Here is a 21,469-nt window from a genome sequence, read left to right as displayed (position 1 = left end):
CATGTCCGGCCTGGTCTGCTTTCGTCTTGTTCTGTGTCAGGTTCTCACAGCGTAGGCCAGACTGACCTCAAGCCCACAGCTCCCTGTCTCAGCCCCCACATGCTGAGGTCCTGGGAGCAAGTGAACCCTACACCCAGTTGCTTCTTCCCCTTTTCATGGAATCTTGTCCTATTTATTATGATACGGCTTCTCCTCGTAACTGCATTTCCGTGTAAACGCAGAGGGAATATGGACGTACTTTCTGGGACGTTTGGAGACAGTGTTAGGTGTTGCTGCATTTGTTCCTACTAACACATCCAGCTGTTAAAATTACATTCGAAGCATCAATAATGTCTCTAAAATGTAATTGCTAAGGAAAATCATTTTTGACGAGTTTATCATACAGATATTTGGGGAATATGTCTAATAATGACAAGAATGTCCATGTAATTTCTACTTATATATGAGTCTCTGAGCTTGTAAATACTAAACTTAGAAAACATTCTCAGTCCAATGGTTGGCTGCAAGCATCCTCATCTATATCAGTAGGGCTCTGCCAGAGCCTCTCAGGAGAAATCCATATCAGGCTCCTGTCAGCAAGCACTTCTTGATATCAGCAATAGTGACTAGGTTTGGTGGCTGCAGATGCCCCAGGTGGGGCAGTCTCTGGATGACCTTTCCTTCAGTCCCTCCTCCATTCTTTGTTCCTGTATTTCCTCCCATGAGTATTTTGTTCTCCCTTCCAAGAAGGAATGAAGCATCCACATAATGGTCTTCCTTCTTCTTGGGCTTCATATGATCTATGATTTTTTTCTTAGATATTCCAAGCCTTTGGGCTAATATCTACTTATCAGTGAGTGCATACCATGTGTGTTCTTTTGTGACTATGTTACCTCACTCAGGATGATATTTTCTCGTTCCATCCATTTGCCTAAAAATTTCATGCAGTCATTTTAATAGCTGAATTATTTTAATAGCCATTGTGTAAGTGTACCACATATTCTGTACCCATTCCTCTGTTGAAGAGCATTTGGGTTCTTTCCAGCTTCTGGCTATTATAAATAAGGCTGCTATGAACATAGTGGAGCACGTGTCCTTGTTATATGTTAGAGCATCTTTTGGGTATATATGTCCAGGAGTGGTATAGCTGGGTCCTCAGGTAGTACTATGTCCAATTTTCTTAGGAACCTCCAGACTGATTCCAGAGTGGTTGTAGCAGTCTGCAATCCCACCAACAGTGGAGGAGGGTTCCTCTCTCTCCACATCCTCGCCAGCATCTGCTGTCACCTGAGTTTTTTGATCTTAGCCATTCTGACTGGTGTGAGGTGGAATCTTAGGGTTGTTTTGATTTGTATTTCCCTGATGACTAAGGATGTTGAACATTTCTTTAGGTGCTTCTCAGCCATTTGGTATTCCTCAGCTGAGAATTCTTTGTTTAGCTCTGCACCCCGTCTTTTAAATAGGATTATTTGATTCTCTGGGATCTAACTTCTTGAGTCCTTTGTATATATTAGATATTAGCCCTCTTTCAGATGTACAGATTGGTAAAGACCTTTTCCCAATCTGTTGGTTGCCATTTTGCCCTATTGACAGTGTCCTTTGCCTTACAGAAGCTTTGCAATTTTATGAGGTCCCATTTGTCCATTCTTGATCTTAGAGCATAAGCCATTGGTGTTCTGTTCAGGAAATTTTCCCCTGTGCCTAAGTGTTCGAGGCTCTTCCCCGCTTTCTCTTCTGTTAGTTTCAGTGTATCTGGTTTTATATGGAGGTCCTTGATTCACTTGGACTTGAGCTTTGCACAAGAATGGGTCAATTTGCATTCCTCTATATATGACCTCTAGTTTAACCAGCACAAATGGTGGAGTTAGAGAAAGAACTGAAGGAGCTGAAGGGGTTTGCAACCCCATAGGAAGAACAACAATATCAACCAACCAGACCCCACCAGAGCTTCCAGGGACTAAATCACCAACCAATGAGTACACATGGAGGGACCCATGACTCCCACCACATATGTAGCAGAGGTTGGCATTGTCCAGCATCAATAGGAGGAAAAGCCCTTGGTCCTGTGAAGGCTCAATGCCCCAATGTAGGGAAATGCCAGGGTGGTTATGTGGGAGTGGGGGGGTGGGAATGGAAGCCTCCTCATAGAAGCAGGGGGAGTGGGGAGGGGCTATCGGAGATTGGGATGGGGGAAGGGGATAACATTTGAAATGTAAATACATAAAATATCCAAGAAAAATAAAATTAAAAAACAAGAGAAAAAAAGAAAACATTCTCAATTATACTGGGTCCTGCCCCTTCTCTCCCACTGGCTCTTGCCACCCTCTGCACTTTGGAAAGCCCCTTCCCATAACTACCACTGTTCTTTTATAGGACAGTGGGTGAACAATGGTCTAAAAGATCTTTCTAAAGTGCCCGGGTAATACAGGTACCCTGTATAGTGTTCTTTTGTGGGGAAAAAAATTTTTTTCTTTTTTTTTTTTTTTTTTTTTTTTCGGGGCTGGGGATTGAACCCAGGACCTTGCGCTTCCTAGGCAAGCGCTCTACCACTGAGCCAAATCCCCAACCCCCGGGAAAAAATTTTTTTAAACAAACATTGAGAATATAGTGTGTCCATGGGCCTAATATAATTTTTAAAAAGCCACCTTTATTTCAAAAAGACAAATTCTAAAATGATGAATTCATTCAAAACCGAAACCACTGAAAATTCGACAGTCCCATTGCACAGCAGTGCACATAATTAAGGCTGCAGACCGTCACGTCCTGTGCTAAAGATGATCAACTTGGTGACAAACGGTGACAGACCAAGGGTATGGCCCTTCCACCTACAGGGTGAAAGAAGATGCGCCTGAAGGCTTTTGACTTTTTGGCTGCGGTGCTCCGCTTACCACAGGCTAGACTTTAGGGCAGCTCGCTGCTGTTGCCACTGAAGCACAGGCTGACTGGAGAGGCCAGTGGCTCTGTGCTAGAAGAGAGGACACCGGAGGCTGCATGGCTGAAGATGGTGGCAGCCCGTGTGCGGCCACGTGGGAGAGTGGTCGCCTTGACAAGGTGCCACTGCAGCAAGGACAAAGGGGCTAGGATCACCAAACCGAACACCAGCTCAGTAAACATTTGGGAGGCCTGGAGATGTGGCTCAGCTGGTAGAGTGCTTGCCTAGCAGGCAGGAATTTCTGGGCTCAACCTCCCCCACCCCCATGGCAGAAGGCAGGAGGGGACGGGGTCAGATCTTCAGGATCAGACTTGGTACCAGTGTGCTAGATGAAACCCAGCTCAAAACAGACAAACCAATCTTCCGACTCCTGGTTCCGTGCATGTGCTTGAACTAACGTTGAACGCTTCGTGCCGTGTAACTTGGGAAGCTGTTTAACTTCAGAGCCTTTACTCTTCTCCAAAATGGTTGTATTGGCAGTTGGCAGATAGATGTTGGATTTAAAGACATTGGGAGATCTTGCTGATCAGTGTAGTGGATTAATGTTGGCCCCATCTCAATGAAGCCTTTCTTTAAAAAAAAAAAAAAAAATTAGCTAAGACCCTAAGCCGCAGTGGAAGCTGATTTCCTTAATTCTAGCAAAATTCACATTTTCTTTAAGCACTTGATTTATGCCCGGTGTTGGAAAGCAGTGGTGGTGACTTTAAGTCAGCACTGGGCTCCTGTAAATGTGCTGCAGTTGTTGAGTGCAAAGGACAGGACGGCTTCAACCAAACTCCCCTTTACACTGTGAGATCTGATGTCATGTGTATGACCCACAGCAGCCACCCATGGAGAGGACCCTGCCCCTCCCACCCATGGTGAGGACCCTGGCCCCTCCCACCCATGGCAAAGACCCCGCCCCCTCCCACTCATGATGAGGACCCTGGCCCCTCCCTGCCCAGTGCTCCCTCTCTGCTCCAGTCCCTTTGATTCCTGACTTATCTCAGACCACACGCCCTATCTTATCAGTTTGCTCAAGAAACTAATAGAGACAGCTAATTAAATGTTTCAAGCTAGATGCATTCTCCGTGTTTGTGTTGTAAGCCAGATTTGTGCAGGCATTCGGGTCAATGTGAACAGTCCTTCCTCCACCACACTCGGTTGCCCTTTGTAAAGCTTCCCTACTGTAGAAGCACTGTCGGGGAGGAGAGGCAGGAGCATTAGACTGCACTTCCGGCCCTCTGCTAAGGATTGGGCTAAATGATTTGCAAAAGTCATTTTGTCGGTAAAGTCGGTAGCCAGTTATCTTAGAGCTCAGCAGTGAAGGAATCATTAAATCTAGTTGACTTTGAGAGCAGGGATTTAGTGTGGATTTTATTTCCTACTTTGTACTATTTCGGTTTGTTTTCTGTTGTGAATTAGAGAGGTGGCATCTGTCCTTCTAATCGCATAAGGCAGCGCCACAAGCAGAAACAAACAGAGCTGACACATCCTCTGTGTGCAGCCTCTCCATGCTGTGTTTGCTTGGGCAAAGGATGCATGCACACATCAGTGGGTGCTCTGCACACAGACGTTCCTCCCGATCTTTGTAGAGAAGGTGCCTGTGTCTGCTAACCATGAGAGCCTTCCACCCGTTCACTCCTCAGGCCTTCTCTCTTCCTGTGGGGTGGCAGGTCTGAGCTAGGAATCCTGTGTCGTTTAAGAACATTTGGCTTTGAGTAGGACTTTGAGTAGGAGAACGTAGCTTTGAAGGCATGGTATTCCACATACTTCCTTTCTTTAGTTGATTTAGGAACGTTCTTACTGACCCAAGATGGCCCACATTTCATGTAGAGCGTTTTTTAAGCTGATGGAATGATTTTGTAGTATTTTATAACTCAAAAAAAAATATTTAGATGAGGGAGTTTAGCACAGAGAAAAAGAAGTTAACTATTCCTGACCTTGAAAGGTCACAAGAAAGGGACCATTGAGGGCAAAATCTAATTGGACTTCTCTTGTAGAGGAGACCCTGGTGCAGCAAAGCATGGGGCTAGAATGGGCTCAGAGGTCAGTTAGGTCATTTCTGGAGCTGATTGTCTAGAGTGGTGGTTCTCAACCTTCCTAACGCTGCAACCCTTTATTGCAGCTCCAATGTTGTAGTGACCCTAACCTTTTGTTGTTGTTGACATTTCATTACTGTAATTTTGCTAGTGTTACAAATTGTAATATGGATATCTGTGTTTTCCAATGGTCTTTGGTGACCCCCTAAGAGGTCCTGACCCACAGGTTGAGAACTGCTGGTCTAGAGTCTTCCGTTATAAGCAAGACTTCAGGAAGTTTCTGCCAATTGGATGTAACTAAAGATACTTTCAAATCATGATTTACACTATTTGAACATCTCCTCCTTGTATATAAAATGGAAACAATTTAACAGTCACTTCACCTCAGCTATTTTGTCAGTGCCTTTTACAGTAGAAAACTGTATAGAAAACTGTATTGTCAGTGCAAATAAAGAACTAAATTAGAAGGTTAAAACTTCCAGTTGTGGTGGTGCATAGCTTTCATTCAGGCAGTAGGATCTCCGTGAGTTCCAGGCCAACCTGGCTTACATACTGAGTTTCAGGATAGCCAGAGCTATATGGAGAACCCTGTCTCAAAAAGCTGAGAGAGAGAGAGAGAGAGAGAGAGAGAGAGAGAGAGAGAGAGAGAGAGAGAGAGAGAGAGAGAGAGCTGAAGTACTAACCACGGAATGGCAGTGCAGTACTGCTGTTTATCCTGATTCGAGCAGAATCAAAAACAGAAGGAAGACAGAGTATTTTTAAGGGAGTTCTCTTTAACACATACCTAAACCCTAGATGTCTTTGTAACATTCTAAGAGCAGTGGTCCTGATGCCTGAGTGCCCAGCACCCTCTCTAAAGCTGAGTGGTATTTGGTCTCATGGTTCCTATCCTGCCCGCCGTCACAGTTCTGGCCTGCATTCTCTGCTTTCCTTTCCGTTTAGATCTTAGTAAAACTCTGCAGTTTCGTTTCTCCGGCGGAGGAGCTGGCCCAGAAGGACGACCTGCAGCTTTTATTCAGTGCAATAACCTCTTGGTGCCCCCCCTATAACCTGCCGTGGAGGAAGAGCGCGGGGGAGGTCCTCATGACCATCTCCCGCCATGGGCTGAGCGTGAACGTGGTAAAGTACATACATGGTGAGGACCACATTGTCTTCCTTCTTTCTCTTGTCATCTCTAGGTTGCCCAAAGATTGGCCTTTCGGTTAATTAATTATGCATAAAATTTGACAGGTCTGGTTTGGCTGAGACAGGGAAATGGAGGATATAAGTTAAAATTACTTCTTCCTTGTGTGAATGCCCAATTTTAATTTGGTGTAGGTTGTCACTGACCAATCCTTCTTCTACCAAAAGAAGCAAGTATTTCCAATTGCTGTAATTGAAAGGACCAGGATTGGCGCAGGGCACCCCGAGACCACGTATACAGCACTAAGGAGATTTATTTGCCCCAAGGGACAGAGGGCAGGGGGTGAGAGACAAATACAGGAGATAGCGGATGAGGGAGGCCGGAAGGGATATTTGCCGCTGCCTCTGAATTGACAGGAGACAGATGTGGCCCAAAGGCAAATACATGGTGGTTTAACAAGGGAAAAAGAAACCTGTGTTCGGACGAGTGTTTGATTTCGATTGGGCATGTTAATTAGGTGAGCCAGAGGAAGCTGTTAGTTGCTGGCCTTCGTACTCTCATAGCTGGACCTTGGTAGTCAGCCTCAGGAAGAGGAACTCGCCAATAAGGAACAGACTTTGGGGGCTAGTTTCAGGAATGTAAACTGGTGGTTTTTAGCAAGGCCTGCCCCAGCCGTGTGTGCCATGGTTGGGCCTGTTAGAACCCTTCAGTTATTGCCAGTGTTTCTGAAGCTATTTCAAAAATAACCAGGTATTCTTTCTGGTGCAAAATAGATAAAATAGGTGGACTTTAAAAAATACATCATTAAAAAGAATCTACCTAATGTATACATACTATCTTTTGTCCTTTGAGATGCTCACCATAGCTTCTCAAATGGTTTACTTATTTTGCATTGATACACATATATACCAAAGTGTCCTGAAAGTTTTGAGTTAACTAATTGTTTTCTTCTACATGTGGGAAACCTAATACACCAGTGAAAAAAAGGTCAAAAACAATTTGGTAGTGAGCAGTGATTTAGATTTGGTTTAATAATGACATCAAAGTGTAATGTAAGATCTTTGATAAGAGCTTGTTCTCAGCACCCTCCTGTGTCCAGCCTAGAGCCTGCCCAGGAATCTGAAACTTTGTTTGCCCTTAGAATAATGAATATGTATTTACCTTGCGCCGTGTTATACATACATTAAGACTTGATGCTTCATTAAGCACCCTTTCTCCTCAAGCAGTGGACATAGATAATACATGCAAAATTTTTCATTCTTACAGAAAAAGAATGTTTGTCTACGTGTGTTCAGAATATGCAGCAATCAGACGACCTGTCTCCCCTCGAAATTGTTGAAATGTTTGCGGGACTCTCTTGTTTCCTCAAAGACTCCAGTGATGTTTCCCAGACACTTCTGGATGATTTTCGGATATGGCAAGGATATAATTTTCTTTGTGACCTCTTGCTCAGGTAAACCCCTCAACTTAAGGTTACATTTTAAATTTTTGATGGAGACTGTGATAAAATCAGAAGAAATCAGTAAACACTTATTTAGTACATTGGTCTTGTTGGCTTCGTTCCCCTTTCATTCCCAGCAGAGGACAGGAAGTGAGTTTTGAGTGAGCCGGTCAAATGCAGAGCTCAGTGCTGAATCTAAGCCCAGACAGGAGAGCAGAGTGACCTCTTTCCCAGGAACCAGGGAAATGGCCGGAGAACATGTTAGCCTGGCTCTCAAGTGTGGACTCCTCCTGATCAGTTACAGTTTTGCTTTTTTCATTTTATAGTAGTTTATTATGTGTGTGTGTGTGTGTGTGTGTGTGTGTGTGTGTGTGTGTGTGTGTGTGTGTGTGTGTTTAAGAGAGAGAGTTTGATTTTTTTTTTTTTAGTTTTATTTTTTTTAGTTTTTTAATTTTTGAGATTTCATTTGAGTACTGCATTTGGGTCACACACACCCCACTCCCACCCCTCATGCATCCCCCTTACTCCTCTCAAGTTTATGGCCTCTTTAATTATTGTTATACGTATAAAGCCTGGTTATTTTTATTAAGTTAATGGCAAGAACGACCATGCAGAGACCTCACAAGTGTGTGCATACGACAAATTAGTCACCACTAAATGTTTTGCATCCTTTTCCAGACCCAGTACCTGTGTTCATATTTTGCAGAAACTGTAGCATCTGCCGCACTAGCCTTCCCTTGGATGCTCATAACCTTTAAAACATTTGCTGTCTTGTAACTTGCAGCTTACTTCCACAGTAACAGTTTATCAAGCAGTGCATTCTGTTTGCTGCTGGCTAATATCAGTGCTTCCCCACGTACGTCCCCATCCTGGAGAGAAGGCGCGTGAGCATCACCACCACGTAGGATTGGTGCGTTCCAGTGCACATGATGCTAGGTCCATAGCGGCACAGTCCAACCTTTCATCTGTGTGAGAGACTAGGATTCTTTTTTTTTTTTTAATTTTTTAAAAATTTATTTATTTTTACACTCCAGATTTTATTCCTTTCCTGGTCTATCCCCTGACAATTCCACAGCTCATACCCCACGTCTCCACAAGGGTGTCCCTCCCCACCTCCCACCCCGCCAGACCTCTAAACTCCCTGAGGCCCCCAGTCTCTTGAGGGTTAGGTGCATCTTCTCTGGCTGAACCCAGACCCAGGAGTCTCCGCTGTATATGTGTTGGAGGCCTCACCTCAGCTGGTGTATGCTGCCTGGTTGATGATCCAGTGTCTTAAGAGATCTCAGGGGTCCATGTTAATTGAGACTGCTGGTCCTCCTACAGAGTTGCCCTCCTCCTTAGCTTCCTCAGCTTTTCCCTACTTCAATCACAGGGGTCAGCAGCTTCTGTTCATTGGTTGGGTGCACATATCTGCATCTAGAGAGGAAGTCCATTAGCATATTAGCTGCCAACGCCATGGTTGGCTCTGAGTGATATCAGAAGCATGTTTCAGAAGGAGAGCTTCTGTAGACACAGAGCGCATATTTAATACTTAAATGGGAAAGAAACTGGAGGCTATACCATTGTGAATATGGTAGGAAAGTGAGCAGCGTAGAGACTGACTTTACTTGAGAAACCACAGGTGCATGCTCCCCAGCCTTGTCCTCAAGTGTGCATAAGCATTGTTACTAAAGAGGCTCGGGTGTAGAAGAGTCTGGGAGGAGTCACTGATTGGCGGTGTGGGAGGACTTGGAGGTGAGAGTTGGGACGGACATGGTCACACACACAGAATCTGTGAAGATCTCAAACAATACTTAGGAAGAACACTGGCACGGAAAACTTGTCATGAACTCATCATAAATTGCATCATAGAGCTGACTGTGTCTTTTCTCCATTCTCAGTGTTTTGCATTTCCCAAGTTTATATGGATGAGAACTACTAATCTATAGTAAGGAAATCTTATCCTTTAAGAGAATGAGACTCTTTTAAACATTTTAAGCCATAGTAAAAGTCACATCCTCATGCATTCACGACCTCAGAGGGCTATTCATGACTTCAGGCTGGCTGCTCACATGACCTCAGAGTGACACTCGTGACCTCAGACAGGCCTCTCATGACCTCAGAGGGCCACTTATGACCTCAGGCTGGCTGCTCTCATGACCTCAGACAGGTCTCTCACGACGTCAGGCTAGCTGCTCATGTGACATTGGTTGGGCCTCTCATGTCCTTAGAGGGCCTCTCATGATCTCAGAGAGCCTCTCCTGTGCTCAGGGCCTCTTATGACCTCAGGCTGGCTGTTCACATGACCTCAGATGGCTACTCTGAAAAAGTCAGCTCAGCTCAGAAGCTTGCTTTGGGTTCTCAGAGCCTCAGGTGGCAGTGTCCCCTCTACAATACATGCAGCACACACAGCTCTTAGAACTTACCATAAATTTATTTCAAACATTGTCTGCCAAGAAAGTGTATTTACAAAAGCAAACAAACCACCTTTGTACCAAAGGTTAGTGGCTTACTTATTGGTGACAGAACTTCAATGCCATGTTTATTGATCTGGGTATCTTCCAATTGCATCATAATGCAGAATAATAGGATTTTTAGATTGTTTTTTAAAAAGTATATATTTATATGAGAAAAATATAAGATACTTCTGTAAGTACTTTATACAATAATTATAGAATCTGAAATTGACAGTTCTGTATCAGATTTAAGACTATCAATAGAAGAGAAAGAGACTCTGAATCTAACTTTTTCTAGACTGGAACAAGCGAAAGAGGCAGAGTGCAGAGATGCCTTGAAGGATCTGGTGAGCCTGGTAACCTCTCTGACCACCTATGGGGTCAGTGAGCTGAAGCCAGCTGGTGTCACCACAGGGGCCCCCTTCCTGTTGCCTGGATTTGCAGTACCTCAGCCAGCGGGCAAAGGTGAGTTTTTTCCAGCTCTGTTCTGATTCTGAGCTCCTAGAAGTGGAGAAGGAAGGGATTTACTCCTTGTGTGCATTACCCTCTGAACGTGATTGACATTTTTCCTCAAAGTCCATGCCTAGCCTGTAGTAGGGCTTCCCCAGTCTTTACTCTGATAGACCAACAGTGAAAACACTGTTTAACATTATTAAGACAGGTGAGATTTGTGTTCTATTCATGCATTTGAAGCATGTTGTCATGTGGATCTACCTCCTTGGATGTTGACTCCTGTGCCTGTCTTCCTCACCATAGGGAAAGCAGTATTTCATTTAGAGCCCTGCAAGCCTAAGACAAGTCACATTGTTTCATTTACCTAAGACAAGGTACATTGTTTCACTTACCCAAGACAAGTTACATTGTTTCACTTACCTAAGACAAGTTACATTGTTTCACTTACCCAAGACAAGTTACATTGTTTCATTTGCCCAAGACAAGTTATATTGTTTCACTTACGTAAGACAAGTTACATTGTTTCATTCAGTTCAGGGAATAAACTTTCTTACAATTTTCCTACATTTTTCTAGCATTTTGATCCTCCTGTAGTGAGGCTCAAACTTCCTTACAGGAAAACTTCTTCTGTAATTAAGAACACCTAATTATGAGCATAGTGGCAAATAATGGGAGATGGAGGCAGGGGCATGATGAACTCTGGGTCAGTCTCAGCTACACAGCATGTTTGGGGAATTACATGGACCCATCCCAGAATAACAAATTAGTGACATAAGAATGTTAAGAATTGATTGGCTTTTTTAATGCAATAATAACCAGTCTCCAAAATGTGACCGTAGAGCTCTCTAACAGTAGTTCCTGTTGTTTGGTACTCACTAAGGATTTGATCGTGATGAACCCATGTAAAACTTAACAGAAATACCAACAAGTAGTTTACATTTCACAATAAAGTCTACTTATTTTATAAAATAGCTCTCTTGGTAAATGTGAGTGGGTGGAGAATTCAACTCACTGCCGTGCTGTGCCGTGCCTTCAGAGCCCAGGTTGACCAGTTAAGAGGTCCTCTGAAATACATGTAGGCTCTCACACATTCAGAGTTCTAGAACACAGTAATCTGTCCAAGATCTAAAACCTCGAGTGTTGTGCAAGGCCCTGGGTTCAGTCCCCAGCTCCGAAAAAAAGAAAAAAGAGAAAAAAAAAAAAACCAAAAAAAAACCTCGAGTGTTTCACTTAACTGTTTCTGTGGGCTGATAGAAAGACGGCTCCACAGGAGCCAGCAAAATGGTTCCCCAGTAAAGGAAACTTGACGTGCAAGTCTAGCAATCTGAGTCCATCCCCAGAACCAGTCAAAGGTTGGAGAAGAAAATCTATGTTGTCTGTAAACATAACTTATATTCTCCTGATGTAATTGGCATCTCCATGTCTCCGACTGCTAGCCTAGGCCTCATTCTGGAAGCCTTTACAATGCAGTCTCATCTAGGCCTAGAATGTTTTCAGCCTAGGAGACTTAGTGCTGAATCAGCTCACCCCTTCCTAGTTCCTTCCGAGCTCTGGTTGGCTGGTCACCTCAGCTCTTCTGGCTCTAACTCCTCTCTATGTTGATTAATTCACTCTGGCTTCTCTTTTGGCCTCTCCTGAACTGCTCTGCTTGGCCTCATGCTAACTCTGACAATCTGTTCTGATCTCCTGGCTCCTTCTCCGGCTCCTTCTGTCTTCACCTGTGTCTAGCTTGTTCTCTCTACAACCTGTCTCTGTACAACTCTCTGAGTAAAAACTGCTTCCTCCCTCCCTCCCTCCCCCCCTCTCCCCCCTCTCTCTCCCCCCCCCACCCCCCACCCCTGAAAGTAGCTTCCCTTTCCTCTCTTGTGAGAGTCAGGCATATCCTATTCTGTCAAATGTTTCTCTGATTTTTCTGCCACTCACTAAGACATCACTTTGAAACATAGGTGCTTCCTTCTACAAACTAACTTTACCTTCATTGTTTGGGGTTAAAGATACATACTAAGATCATGTCTGCATTCCAAGTAGAGGAAGTATAGGTGTTTGCTAAGGCTGAGCCACACTACTAGAAACAGGTTTTTCCAGTAAAGAACACAATTACATGGTTCACAGTGTGATCAAATGTCCTGCAACAGTCGTCCCCTGACCTTCATACACATATTGTGGCTCTCACAGTCAACATGTACACATAGCCACATGCACATGCACACATGAACATGCATGTGCATACCAGAAATGACAGTGATATAATAAATAGTTTAGCAGAAAGCATGGGTGTGCAGGAGTCTCTGTGGAATGCAGACTGGGAGTCCTTCAGGCATTAACCCAGGAGACGTATGTGGGTCACATGACCATGTTTTCTATGCCTAGTGTTTTGAAGAGCCAGGTTGGTTTCCATGGTTGTGTACAGCAGTCTCTGTCCCTCCCAGCAGTGGTCAGCATTCCTCTCTCCCCACAAATGCATCACCATTTATTGTCTCACTGGGGATTCCTGTCCATCCTGGAGTTTGTAGAGCAGCCATCCTCAAACTCACTGACTTCTGCCCGCCTTCCCCTCCCAAGTGCTGGGCTCCCACACCTGACGCATTGGTTTTCTTGATGATAGCAATAAAGATTTTTCAAAGAGATGCAATGACCAATAAGTGAAATGAATATCGGAATTGCTGTTCCCCATTCTTAGCTTTACGTTTCTAGTTCCATTGTCTGCCTAAGCCTGAGTTTTAGCCGACTACAGATAATAAAAAGTATCTTTTCAAAAGAAATCGAATATGACTGTGTTTCGTACTTCTTATCCCCAAGATGTATTAGTATGTTATAAGTGAAAACTGAACTAATATATGCTCTGAAAATTGGGGAACTTTAATAATTTTTTTTTTCAGAAATGTCCATGCTGCCTACCATTTCTGAGTGACTTTCTGACCCATGGTGTACTTTTCTAGTTCACGTTTTACTCCCTTTCTAGAATGTTGTTTATTGTATAAAGTTCAGTGTTAATTTTGTCACTTCATAAGATATATATCGCTAATATTGTGGGCCAAGGGACAGTTTTTATAGAAAAAAACCATTTTTTTAATGTGCTTCAAATCCAACTTTCTTTATAATTATCATTATTAAGTTTTCTCACAGGACCTATATGAGAAGATGTTTGATTGTTCCGTATGATGTGTTTGAAAAGCAAGTTTAGGGACAGCACTAGTGGCCATAGGTTGTCCTGGCATATGTGTGTTTTCTATGAAAATCCCTGTGTTGCCATCACACAGGAGACCGTGAAAGAGCACATGTCCCCCTCTTACTCACAGCCTGCTGTGCGCATGCTGCCACTTGTCTGACTGAGAGCAAGCGCTCCTCAGGCACGGTCAGTCCACCATCTTGTAAACTGTTTCCACACTCAGGAGGCTGGATGTCTGTGATGCATTTTCATTCTCAGGCAGTAGTTGTCAAGAAACGGTATTATTAAAATATCCATCACGGCGCATTGAACGTTTGATTGGTTCTAGTTATTTTTAACGATTTGAAGCATGAAGAAAAATAAGACCTTACCTGAAAACAGGGACATTGTCTTACTACCTATTCGCTAGATGGTGACACTCATGGCTCTTGACCGTGATTAAACGTGGCATAGCACCCACTCGTGTCCCTGCTTTCTGTTTTAGGTCACAGTGTGAGAAACATTCAGGCCTTCGCCGTTCTTCAGAATGCATTTTTAAAAGCAAAAACCAACTTCCTTGCCCAAATCATCCTGGACGCCATCACGAACATCTACATGGCGGACAGCGCTAACTACTTCATCCTAGAGTCCCAGCACACCCTGTCGCAGTTTGCAGAGAAGATCTCTAAACTCCCAGAAGTGCAAACCAAGTACTTCGAGATGCTGGAGTTTGTCGTCTTCAGCCTGAACTACATCCCCTGTAAAGAGCTCATCAGTGTCAGCATCCTGCTCAAGTCCAGTTCTTCGCACCACTGCAGCATCGTGGCGATGAAGACCCTCCTGAAGTTCACAAGGCACGACTACATATTCAAAGACGTCTTCAGGGAGGTGGGCCTGCTGGAGGTCATGGTAAACCTTCTGCATAAGTACGCGGCCCTCCTGAAGGATCCAGCTCAGGCGCTTGGTGAGCAGGGTAAGCACTTCCCCGGTTGACGCTCGGTTTGGGACGCGGGTCAGGGAGCTGCTGGGGCTGAGGCAAGCCTGGGCTGTGTTCATCCGTCTGTCCATGTGTGAGCGTGCTGTGTTCCAGTGAGTATTTCCAGCATTAACTTTTCCTTCACCTTCTGTTAAGTACAATTTTATGTGGGTATCTGAAAGTACTTTTCATTAAATTTTGAGAGCAAACATGTCCATTTAGGGATTCTTCATAAACACCGTCGGATGCCTTTTTGATAAACATGAGAAGGGCTCTAATGTATCTAGCCATTCGTAAGTTTTCATTGTGAGCTGATTTAATTGTGAATCAGTGCCTGTTGAACAGACAGCTGATTCATAAGCAGCTTCCTCTTGAACTTGATAATTCTCCGCTTGGCCTCTGCGGTTAGAATCCCTGTGAGGGATGTGTTTAACCGTGTCTGGCATTTTCATTTTGAATATTTGTTACAAAATTAACTCCTCCCGCGCTAAAATAAAAAACTGTTAACATCAATTTGAGCATATTTTGGGCAGGCGCTGGACATGTGTTATTTTAAAGGGTGTATTATTAGCATCTGTGCTAGGGAGAAAGTAAATGTTAAAGGCACAGTAAGGAGAATAGTAATTCAAGTGACACTGGCTGAAGAACAGTGCTTTTATGATGTGGATCTTTGAAACTATTTTCTAGGGGACTCAAGAAACAATAGTTCAGTTGAAGACCAAAAGCACTTGGCTCTGTTGGTGATGGAGGCCTTGACTGTGCTGCTTCAAGGATCCAACACAAACGCAGGTGAGCAAAAAGCCACAGGCCAGAGCTCCAGGAGTGGGTCTGCTTGTCTCCTAAAGCTTCTGTCACTGAAGGAAAGCAGTGGCTCAGGAATGGTACAGTCATTCAGTAATGGTGCAGCCGTTCCATAATGGAGGTCATCCAGTAATTATACAGTTGTTCAGTAATAGTACAGTCATTCAGTAATGCTACAGTCATTTTAGTAATGGTACAGCCGTTTAGTAATGGTCCAATCACTCTGTAATAGTACAGTTGTTCAGTAATAGTACAGTCATTCGGTAATGCTACAGTCATTCACTAATGCTACAGTCATTTTAGTAATGCTACAGTCATTCAGTAATGGTACAGTCATTCACTAATGCTACAGTCATTTTAGTAATGGTACATTCATTCAGTAATGGTACAGTCATTCACTAATGCTACAGTCATTTTAGTAATGGCACAGTTTGTTCAGTGTTGCAGGGAGTTTGCTAACTTCTTGGTATTCCCAGTGGCTGCTGCACCCGCCCAAGAGCTCTCTGGATTAGTGAAAGACAAGCAGACAGACAGACAGACACACACACACACACGTCAATTAACTTTGATATGCCTTAATAGTTGGGCATCTCCCTGCTGCTAGCCCATTCTCCTGTCCAACTTTGCTGAGTCAACTTGCTGAGTTAGTATTGCATCTCTGCTGCCCCAGACCCTGTGGGGGAGTGGCTCTAAGTGCCACTTATGGGATTCTTACGTGGCTGGTTGGCTTTCTGTCCTGCGCCTCTTACGTCTCATCCCCAGTCTCCCAGAGTCATCCCCAGAGTCGTGGTGATTCTCCCTCTTCCTCTCTCCCACTTCCTAGCCCAGGCAAATATAAAGATTCTGCCCCTCTCTCTCCACCCAGCCATAGGCTGTTGGCTCTTCAGTGAGCCATCAAAAACCAATTGGGGACAAGGACCTTCAGCATTTTACAAGCAAACGTGGGAATTCCCATGTAATTTGGAAATCCATTAAATCAAGTCCCCAACAGTTTGGTAACGGTTCAGCAATGGTACAGTCGTTCAGCAATGATACAGTCGTACCCTAAAAATGAGAACTTTGGTCAGCAAAATCTGTAATGCTGTTACTGCCTTAAAATATTTTATTGCTTTGTATAGTATTTTTCTTTGAGATTTATATAGAATAGTTCTATAGTATAATGTATTTTCTAAAGTTATATTGTGTACTCTTGTTCAAACAATTGCCTTATCAGTCAAATCTAAAATACTTATTTATAGCTGTGGGTCATAGATGTGACACATCAGGATTTTAAGCCTAGCCCCTAGGAGGTAGAGATAGGCAGATATCTCTGAGTTTGAGGTCAGCCTGGTCTACACAGACAGTAAAGGCCAGCCAGGGCTACATAGCAAGACCCCATCTCGAAAAAGCAAAAACGAGCCAAAAATTCTAGGACCATCTGTTCAGTACAAGCTGAAGGAAGTGAGCTCAGGTGAGTGGGCAGGCTTATCCCGGAGACTGAGGGCAAGGAAGAGGATTAGAGTGTGAGGGAAGCCATGGGAGAGTGAGGAGGGAGGGAGGGAGAGACAGAGGCAGTGTGTGTGTGTGTGTGACAGACAGACAGACAGAGAGAGAGAGGAAGGAGGGAGGGAGAGAGAGACAGACAGAGAGAGAGGGAGACAGAGAGAGACAGAGAGACAGAGAGAGAGAGAGAGAGAACAGAGAGAGAGAGAGAGAGAGAGAGAGAGAGAGACAGAGAGAGAGAGAGAGAGAGAGAGAGAGAAAAAATGAACCTAATGTAAGATGTAGGTCTGTTGGTGGGAACAGAGAAACCGCCTTCTACATAGTAACATGCATTGTGTCGCAGCTGGCAGACAGCTCACAGTGAGGAAGAGAGGTGCATCCTGAGAGAGATGTAGTACGTGTTATGTAAGTGATTGGCGAGTGCCGAGGCCTGGCTGTTCGCTTGACTATCTTTATCGGAACAAAGTAGGAAGAAAGCCCCAGTTTTGTGGGTGATGGAATGTGTAAACAACGGTAACAATACGGACAAAGCTAGAGTGGAACCGAGATATTTTGTAAGGAGGAGGATAAGAACCACATGTAAGAAATAGATGGGTGCGACCTGACTTGAGCTGGTTCCTTAGAGGCTGAGTGGGGGTCTGCAGTGACTAGAACAGACTTCTGCCCAGACATGTGACCCCGTGCTGTCAGCTACCTGCTGTGACTGTGGATTAAGTAACACACAGGGAAGGCTCACCCCACGGCCGATGTCGTCTGTCGTAGAATTTATCTTTTGGGTTGTAGCGTTGTCCCTTATTTCCTTGTAATTTTCCCACGGTTTTTATGTTGTTTTTCCCCTCTCCACGGTTTCAAAAACAGATCTCACGTTTCCGGACAGATCTCGATTATGGGGGTGGAGAGGGGTGTCATTCATATGAAAACCTGACTGAAGGGCAGTGCAAGGTGCCTGCCTATGAAATCTTGAGATGTTCTAGCAGTGGTCACGGTGACTAGCACTAATTGTACGTTAAAGCTGTAGACAGTGTCTGTGTGGTTCCCGACATCCTCCGGTGCAGTTTGTACATTGTGATATGAAAAGCTAAATAGCCGTACTGGCTTTCAAGCACTTTTCTTGAGTTACTGTTCCTACAGAAGCAGTCGAATTGTAATTGACCCCATTCGCCCCGGATGTTCTAACCTGGTCCTCTGACTCCTTCAGGAATATTCCGTGAGTTTGGCGGTGCAAGGTGCGCTCACAACATTGTGAAATACCCGCAGTGCCGACAGCACGCCCTGATGACCATCCAGCAACTGGTGCTCTCTCCCAACGGGGAGGATGACATGGGCACTCTCCTGGGGCTCATGCACTCAGCCCCACCCACAGAGCTGCAGCTGAAGACCGACATCTTAAGGGTACGTGTGACAAATTCGCCTGCTTCCTCACTGTTAACGTCCGGGGTCCTTTGGGAATTACGTGGACTTAGTTTCAACAAGGACATTCTTTCCGAGACTTAGCGTTCGTCACGTTTATGTGTTGGGTGTTTTCCACGTGTGAGTGTGTAGTGTTGACTGGCTGCCAGTGAAGGCCAGAGGCATAAGAGCCCATGGAGCTGGGACCGTAGGGCCGTGTGAGCTGCCAGGAATCAACTCTGGTCATCTGTAAGAGCAACACATGCTTTAACTGCTGAACCTGCAGCCTGCCAAAGAGAAAATCCCAAAATCCAACACAGCAAAGCCCCCATCCATCTGTATGCATTGTGTTTGGAGAAAAGTCATTCGTGTCCTCCAATGCGTGAGCTCCTTCTAGGGATTGACATTCACAGCAGCTGCCCTGCTCATCTGAATCGTAGAATTGCTAAAAGCTAAATTGTATGTTATCATCGGTCAGGTACCAAGCAGCCAATGTTATGCATACACGAAACCTGTTACGTGATGCTGTATGTACATGGTTATGCATCTCCGTGTCCATAGTAGGCCCTCGTAAGTATCTAATGGTGCCCTTCGAGGTTAACGTACCCATCGATCATCCCACGCCTTGGCAAGCTTGCAGAGCAGTTAGGGCACTGATCTGCAGAGCAGGAAGGTAGTGTGAGCTCGGCTGGCTTCCCCTGCGCAGGGCCTCTACCTGCACTCTCTGCTGTGCCGTCCTTCCTCCTAGGATCTGTGCACTTGAGTCTTCTCACGTTGCTGGCCTTGTCATGTGGGACATTTCTAGAGCCAACTGAAGTTAAACATCTCTCTTTTAATTTGTTCGAGAAAAACATCGTAATTATAACAGCAGCTAACGCTGTTCTCTGTGTGTACATTTTGTTCTATACATTCACACGCATCCACGCATATAAGCCTCTTTGTTAATGAAGGTAGGTGCTATTCATGTCCCTGTAACATTTTACTTATTTAATTTGATTCATTTCCTTGCAGTCCCTTGCAGTCTCTATGCTAGAGAGACCTTGTCCCCGAGACCCTCCCCGTGGTTTAGACGCTCTCACCTGAAGCTCAGCTTCAGTAGACATCTGACGTGTGAGTCTAGTGGTGGAGGATGAGGTTGGGGCAAGGTGAGGCGCAGAACTGTGTGTTTACCTTCTGCGGTGTGAGTAGGGAAGTTTAACCGAGAGTCTCACCGGGCTTTCTCTCGAAACCTTTGGCATTTAAATGACATCTGCCGAAACCAGAGGAGTCACTAAAACTCTTATTGTCATTAACTTACTGATCCATGATTTCTAAATACAATTTCCATCCTAGGCTGCCACCACGTCCTCAGAGAGTGGGACAGTGGGAGTGTTAGAGCTGAGGCAGATGAGACAGAGTGAGCCCAGAGCTTCCCATTTAGACAGAGAATAGGGAAGAGCAGAGCAGGGAAGTCAGGAAACGCACGAGGCAGTGGGCACAGGCATCGTAGCAGAGCCGCTGTGCTCAGACACAGGGAAGAAGAGGGGATTCCCATGCTTTTCCCTTTCTCTTCTGTAAAGATTTATTTATTTTATGTATATAAGTGCTCTGTTTTCCCATACATCATAAGAGGGCATCAGGTGCCATTACAGATGATTGTGAGCCTACATGTGGTTACTGGGATTTGAACTCAGGACCTCTGGAAGAGCAGGCAGGGCTCTTAACCACCTCTCCACCCCCAGTAATATGGTGACCTCCTGTCCAAGTACCATCCAGTCCCAGCCCTGCTCAGCTTATGAGATCAGGCAAGATTGGGCATGGTCAGGGCGGTGTAGATGGAGCTCCACGAGCTGCACCTTACCACACTAAAGCTGGTTAACCTAAGAGCAGCATTGGTCACTGAAGCACTTTAGCCAGCCAGAGAGCTCCAAGCACCTTGACCTCACTCAGGACTCGTACCTCAGTGCTGGGAGGCAGTGGGGGATGTAGGGTCCACTTTGCTGTTTACAAAACTCCCACAGACTCCAACAGCGTAGACCACAGGTGTCTGCTAATTCGCTTTGCAGTGATGTCTGCGCAGACCTGAAATCTTACACCCTTCATTGTCCTGCTGACACGTGAACTGCATGTGTTAGGTTTGTGCCAAATCAGTGACACATAGTGGAATTCTCTCATGTCACCCCGGGATCCAGATGTTATGATGAGTTTATTATTCTCTGCTTGTTATCATTTATTGATTTAAGTAACAGACTCAGTTGCCCTGCTTCTGGAGAGTTTTCCAGTAGTGACTGTTACTGTGGCAACGCCAACAGGTAGCAGTTCTGAAGATGGAGGAGACAACCATGTCCCAGAGTAGAAACTCTCAGACTGAGAATCCACACCACTGTTCTCTAACCCATCCCGACTGGCCATATGGGTAACTCCGAACTCATCCCTGGTCATAGTCCATGCACAGGGGTCTCTCTGTCATGAATACAACAGTCATGATGGGCTCAAAGTTCCTGTTCTTCTTGTGCCTTTCCTGTTAGACACGTTCACATGTCAGGTACAGTGCGCAGCACAGTAAGATGCTTGGAATCTGAAATAATCTATCGTGACTGACGTCCCATAGAATGATAGACTATTTAGGGGCTGCGTCCCAGGCCATTTTACAAACGTGTGTGTGTGTGTGTGTGTGTGTGTGTGTGTGTGTGTGTGTGTGTGTGTGTGTGTGTGTGTGTGTGTGTGTTTGGTGAGTTCTAATTATCTCTGTCTTACTTCCTGAAAAGCATAACACAGGCAGGGTGAGTAAGTGGCATGATAAAAGCAGTTTAATGTTGGAGCCAGACTTGGAATCCCAGCATTCTGGCTCTGTGATCCGCATTCATTCTCATAACTTTAAGATCTTTATAATGTTGAAATGTCTGAACATGAACTATAATTGTTAAAAAAATATAATTACGAAACTTGGCAACATAGAAATGCTACCAAACACTTTTTAAAATGGAAATTCTTAGCAAAAGAGTGGAAGGCTCACACTGTGTCTTAGTAACATGCACAGATTATATAGTTTTTTTTTTTTTTTTTTTTTTTTAAATTTATTTACTAAGTACACAGTCGCTGACTTCAGACACACCAGAAAAGGGCATCAGATCTCATTACAGATGGTTGTGAGCCACCATGTGGTTGCTGGGAATTGAACTCAGGACCTCTGGAAGAGCAGTCAGCGCTCTTAACCCCTGAGCCACCTCCCCAGCCCATATAGTTTCTTTTAAAATAACAAGTTAATAGTACATAGTGAAATCTTCATCATTGTTGAAGTGGTGTGTGT

The 21,469-nt window shown here is 44.6% G+C and overlaps 1 protein-coding gene across 6 annotated transcripts in view; it reads left to right on the top strand.

Moving 5' to 3' along the window:
• Positions 1 to 21,469, top strand: part of Wdfy3 (WD repeat and FYVE domain containing 3) — a 168,058-nt gene that overhangs the window by 46,146 nt on the left and 100,443 nt on the right. For all 6 annotated transcript variants that reach the window (XM_032916271.1, XM_032916266.1, XM_032916269.1 and 3 more), the window contains 6 exons: positions 5,875 to 6,067; positions 7,322 to 7,508; positions 10,230 to 10,396; positions 14,038 to 14,505; positions 15,196 to 15,297; positions 17,990 to 18,183. In XM_032916271.1, coding sequence (XP_032772162.1) covers positions 5,875 to 6,067; positions 7,322 to 7,508; positions 10,230 to 10,396; positions 14,038 to 14,505; positions 15,196 to 15,297; positions 17,990 to 18,183 — 1,311 coding nt within the window. The remainder of the gene's footprint in view (positions 1 to 5,874; positions 6,068 to 7,321; positions 7,509 to 10,229; positions 10,397 to 14,037; positions 14,506 to 15,195; positions 15,298 to 17,989; positions 18,184 to 21,469) is intronic.

Source organism: Rattus rattus, chromosome 11, assembly GCF_011064425.1.
Source record: "Rattus rattus isolate New Zealand chromosome 11, Rrattus_CSIRO_v1, whole genome shotgun sequence".
In the NCBI taxonomy this organism is placed as follows: Eukaryota; Metazoa; Chordata; class Mammalia; order Rodentia; family Muridae; genus Rattus; species Rattus rattus.
Note: the sequence above shows the minus strand (reverse complement) of the source record. Positions and strands in the feature narration are given on the sequence as shown.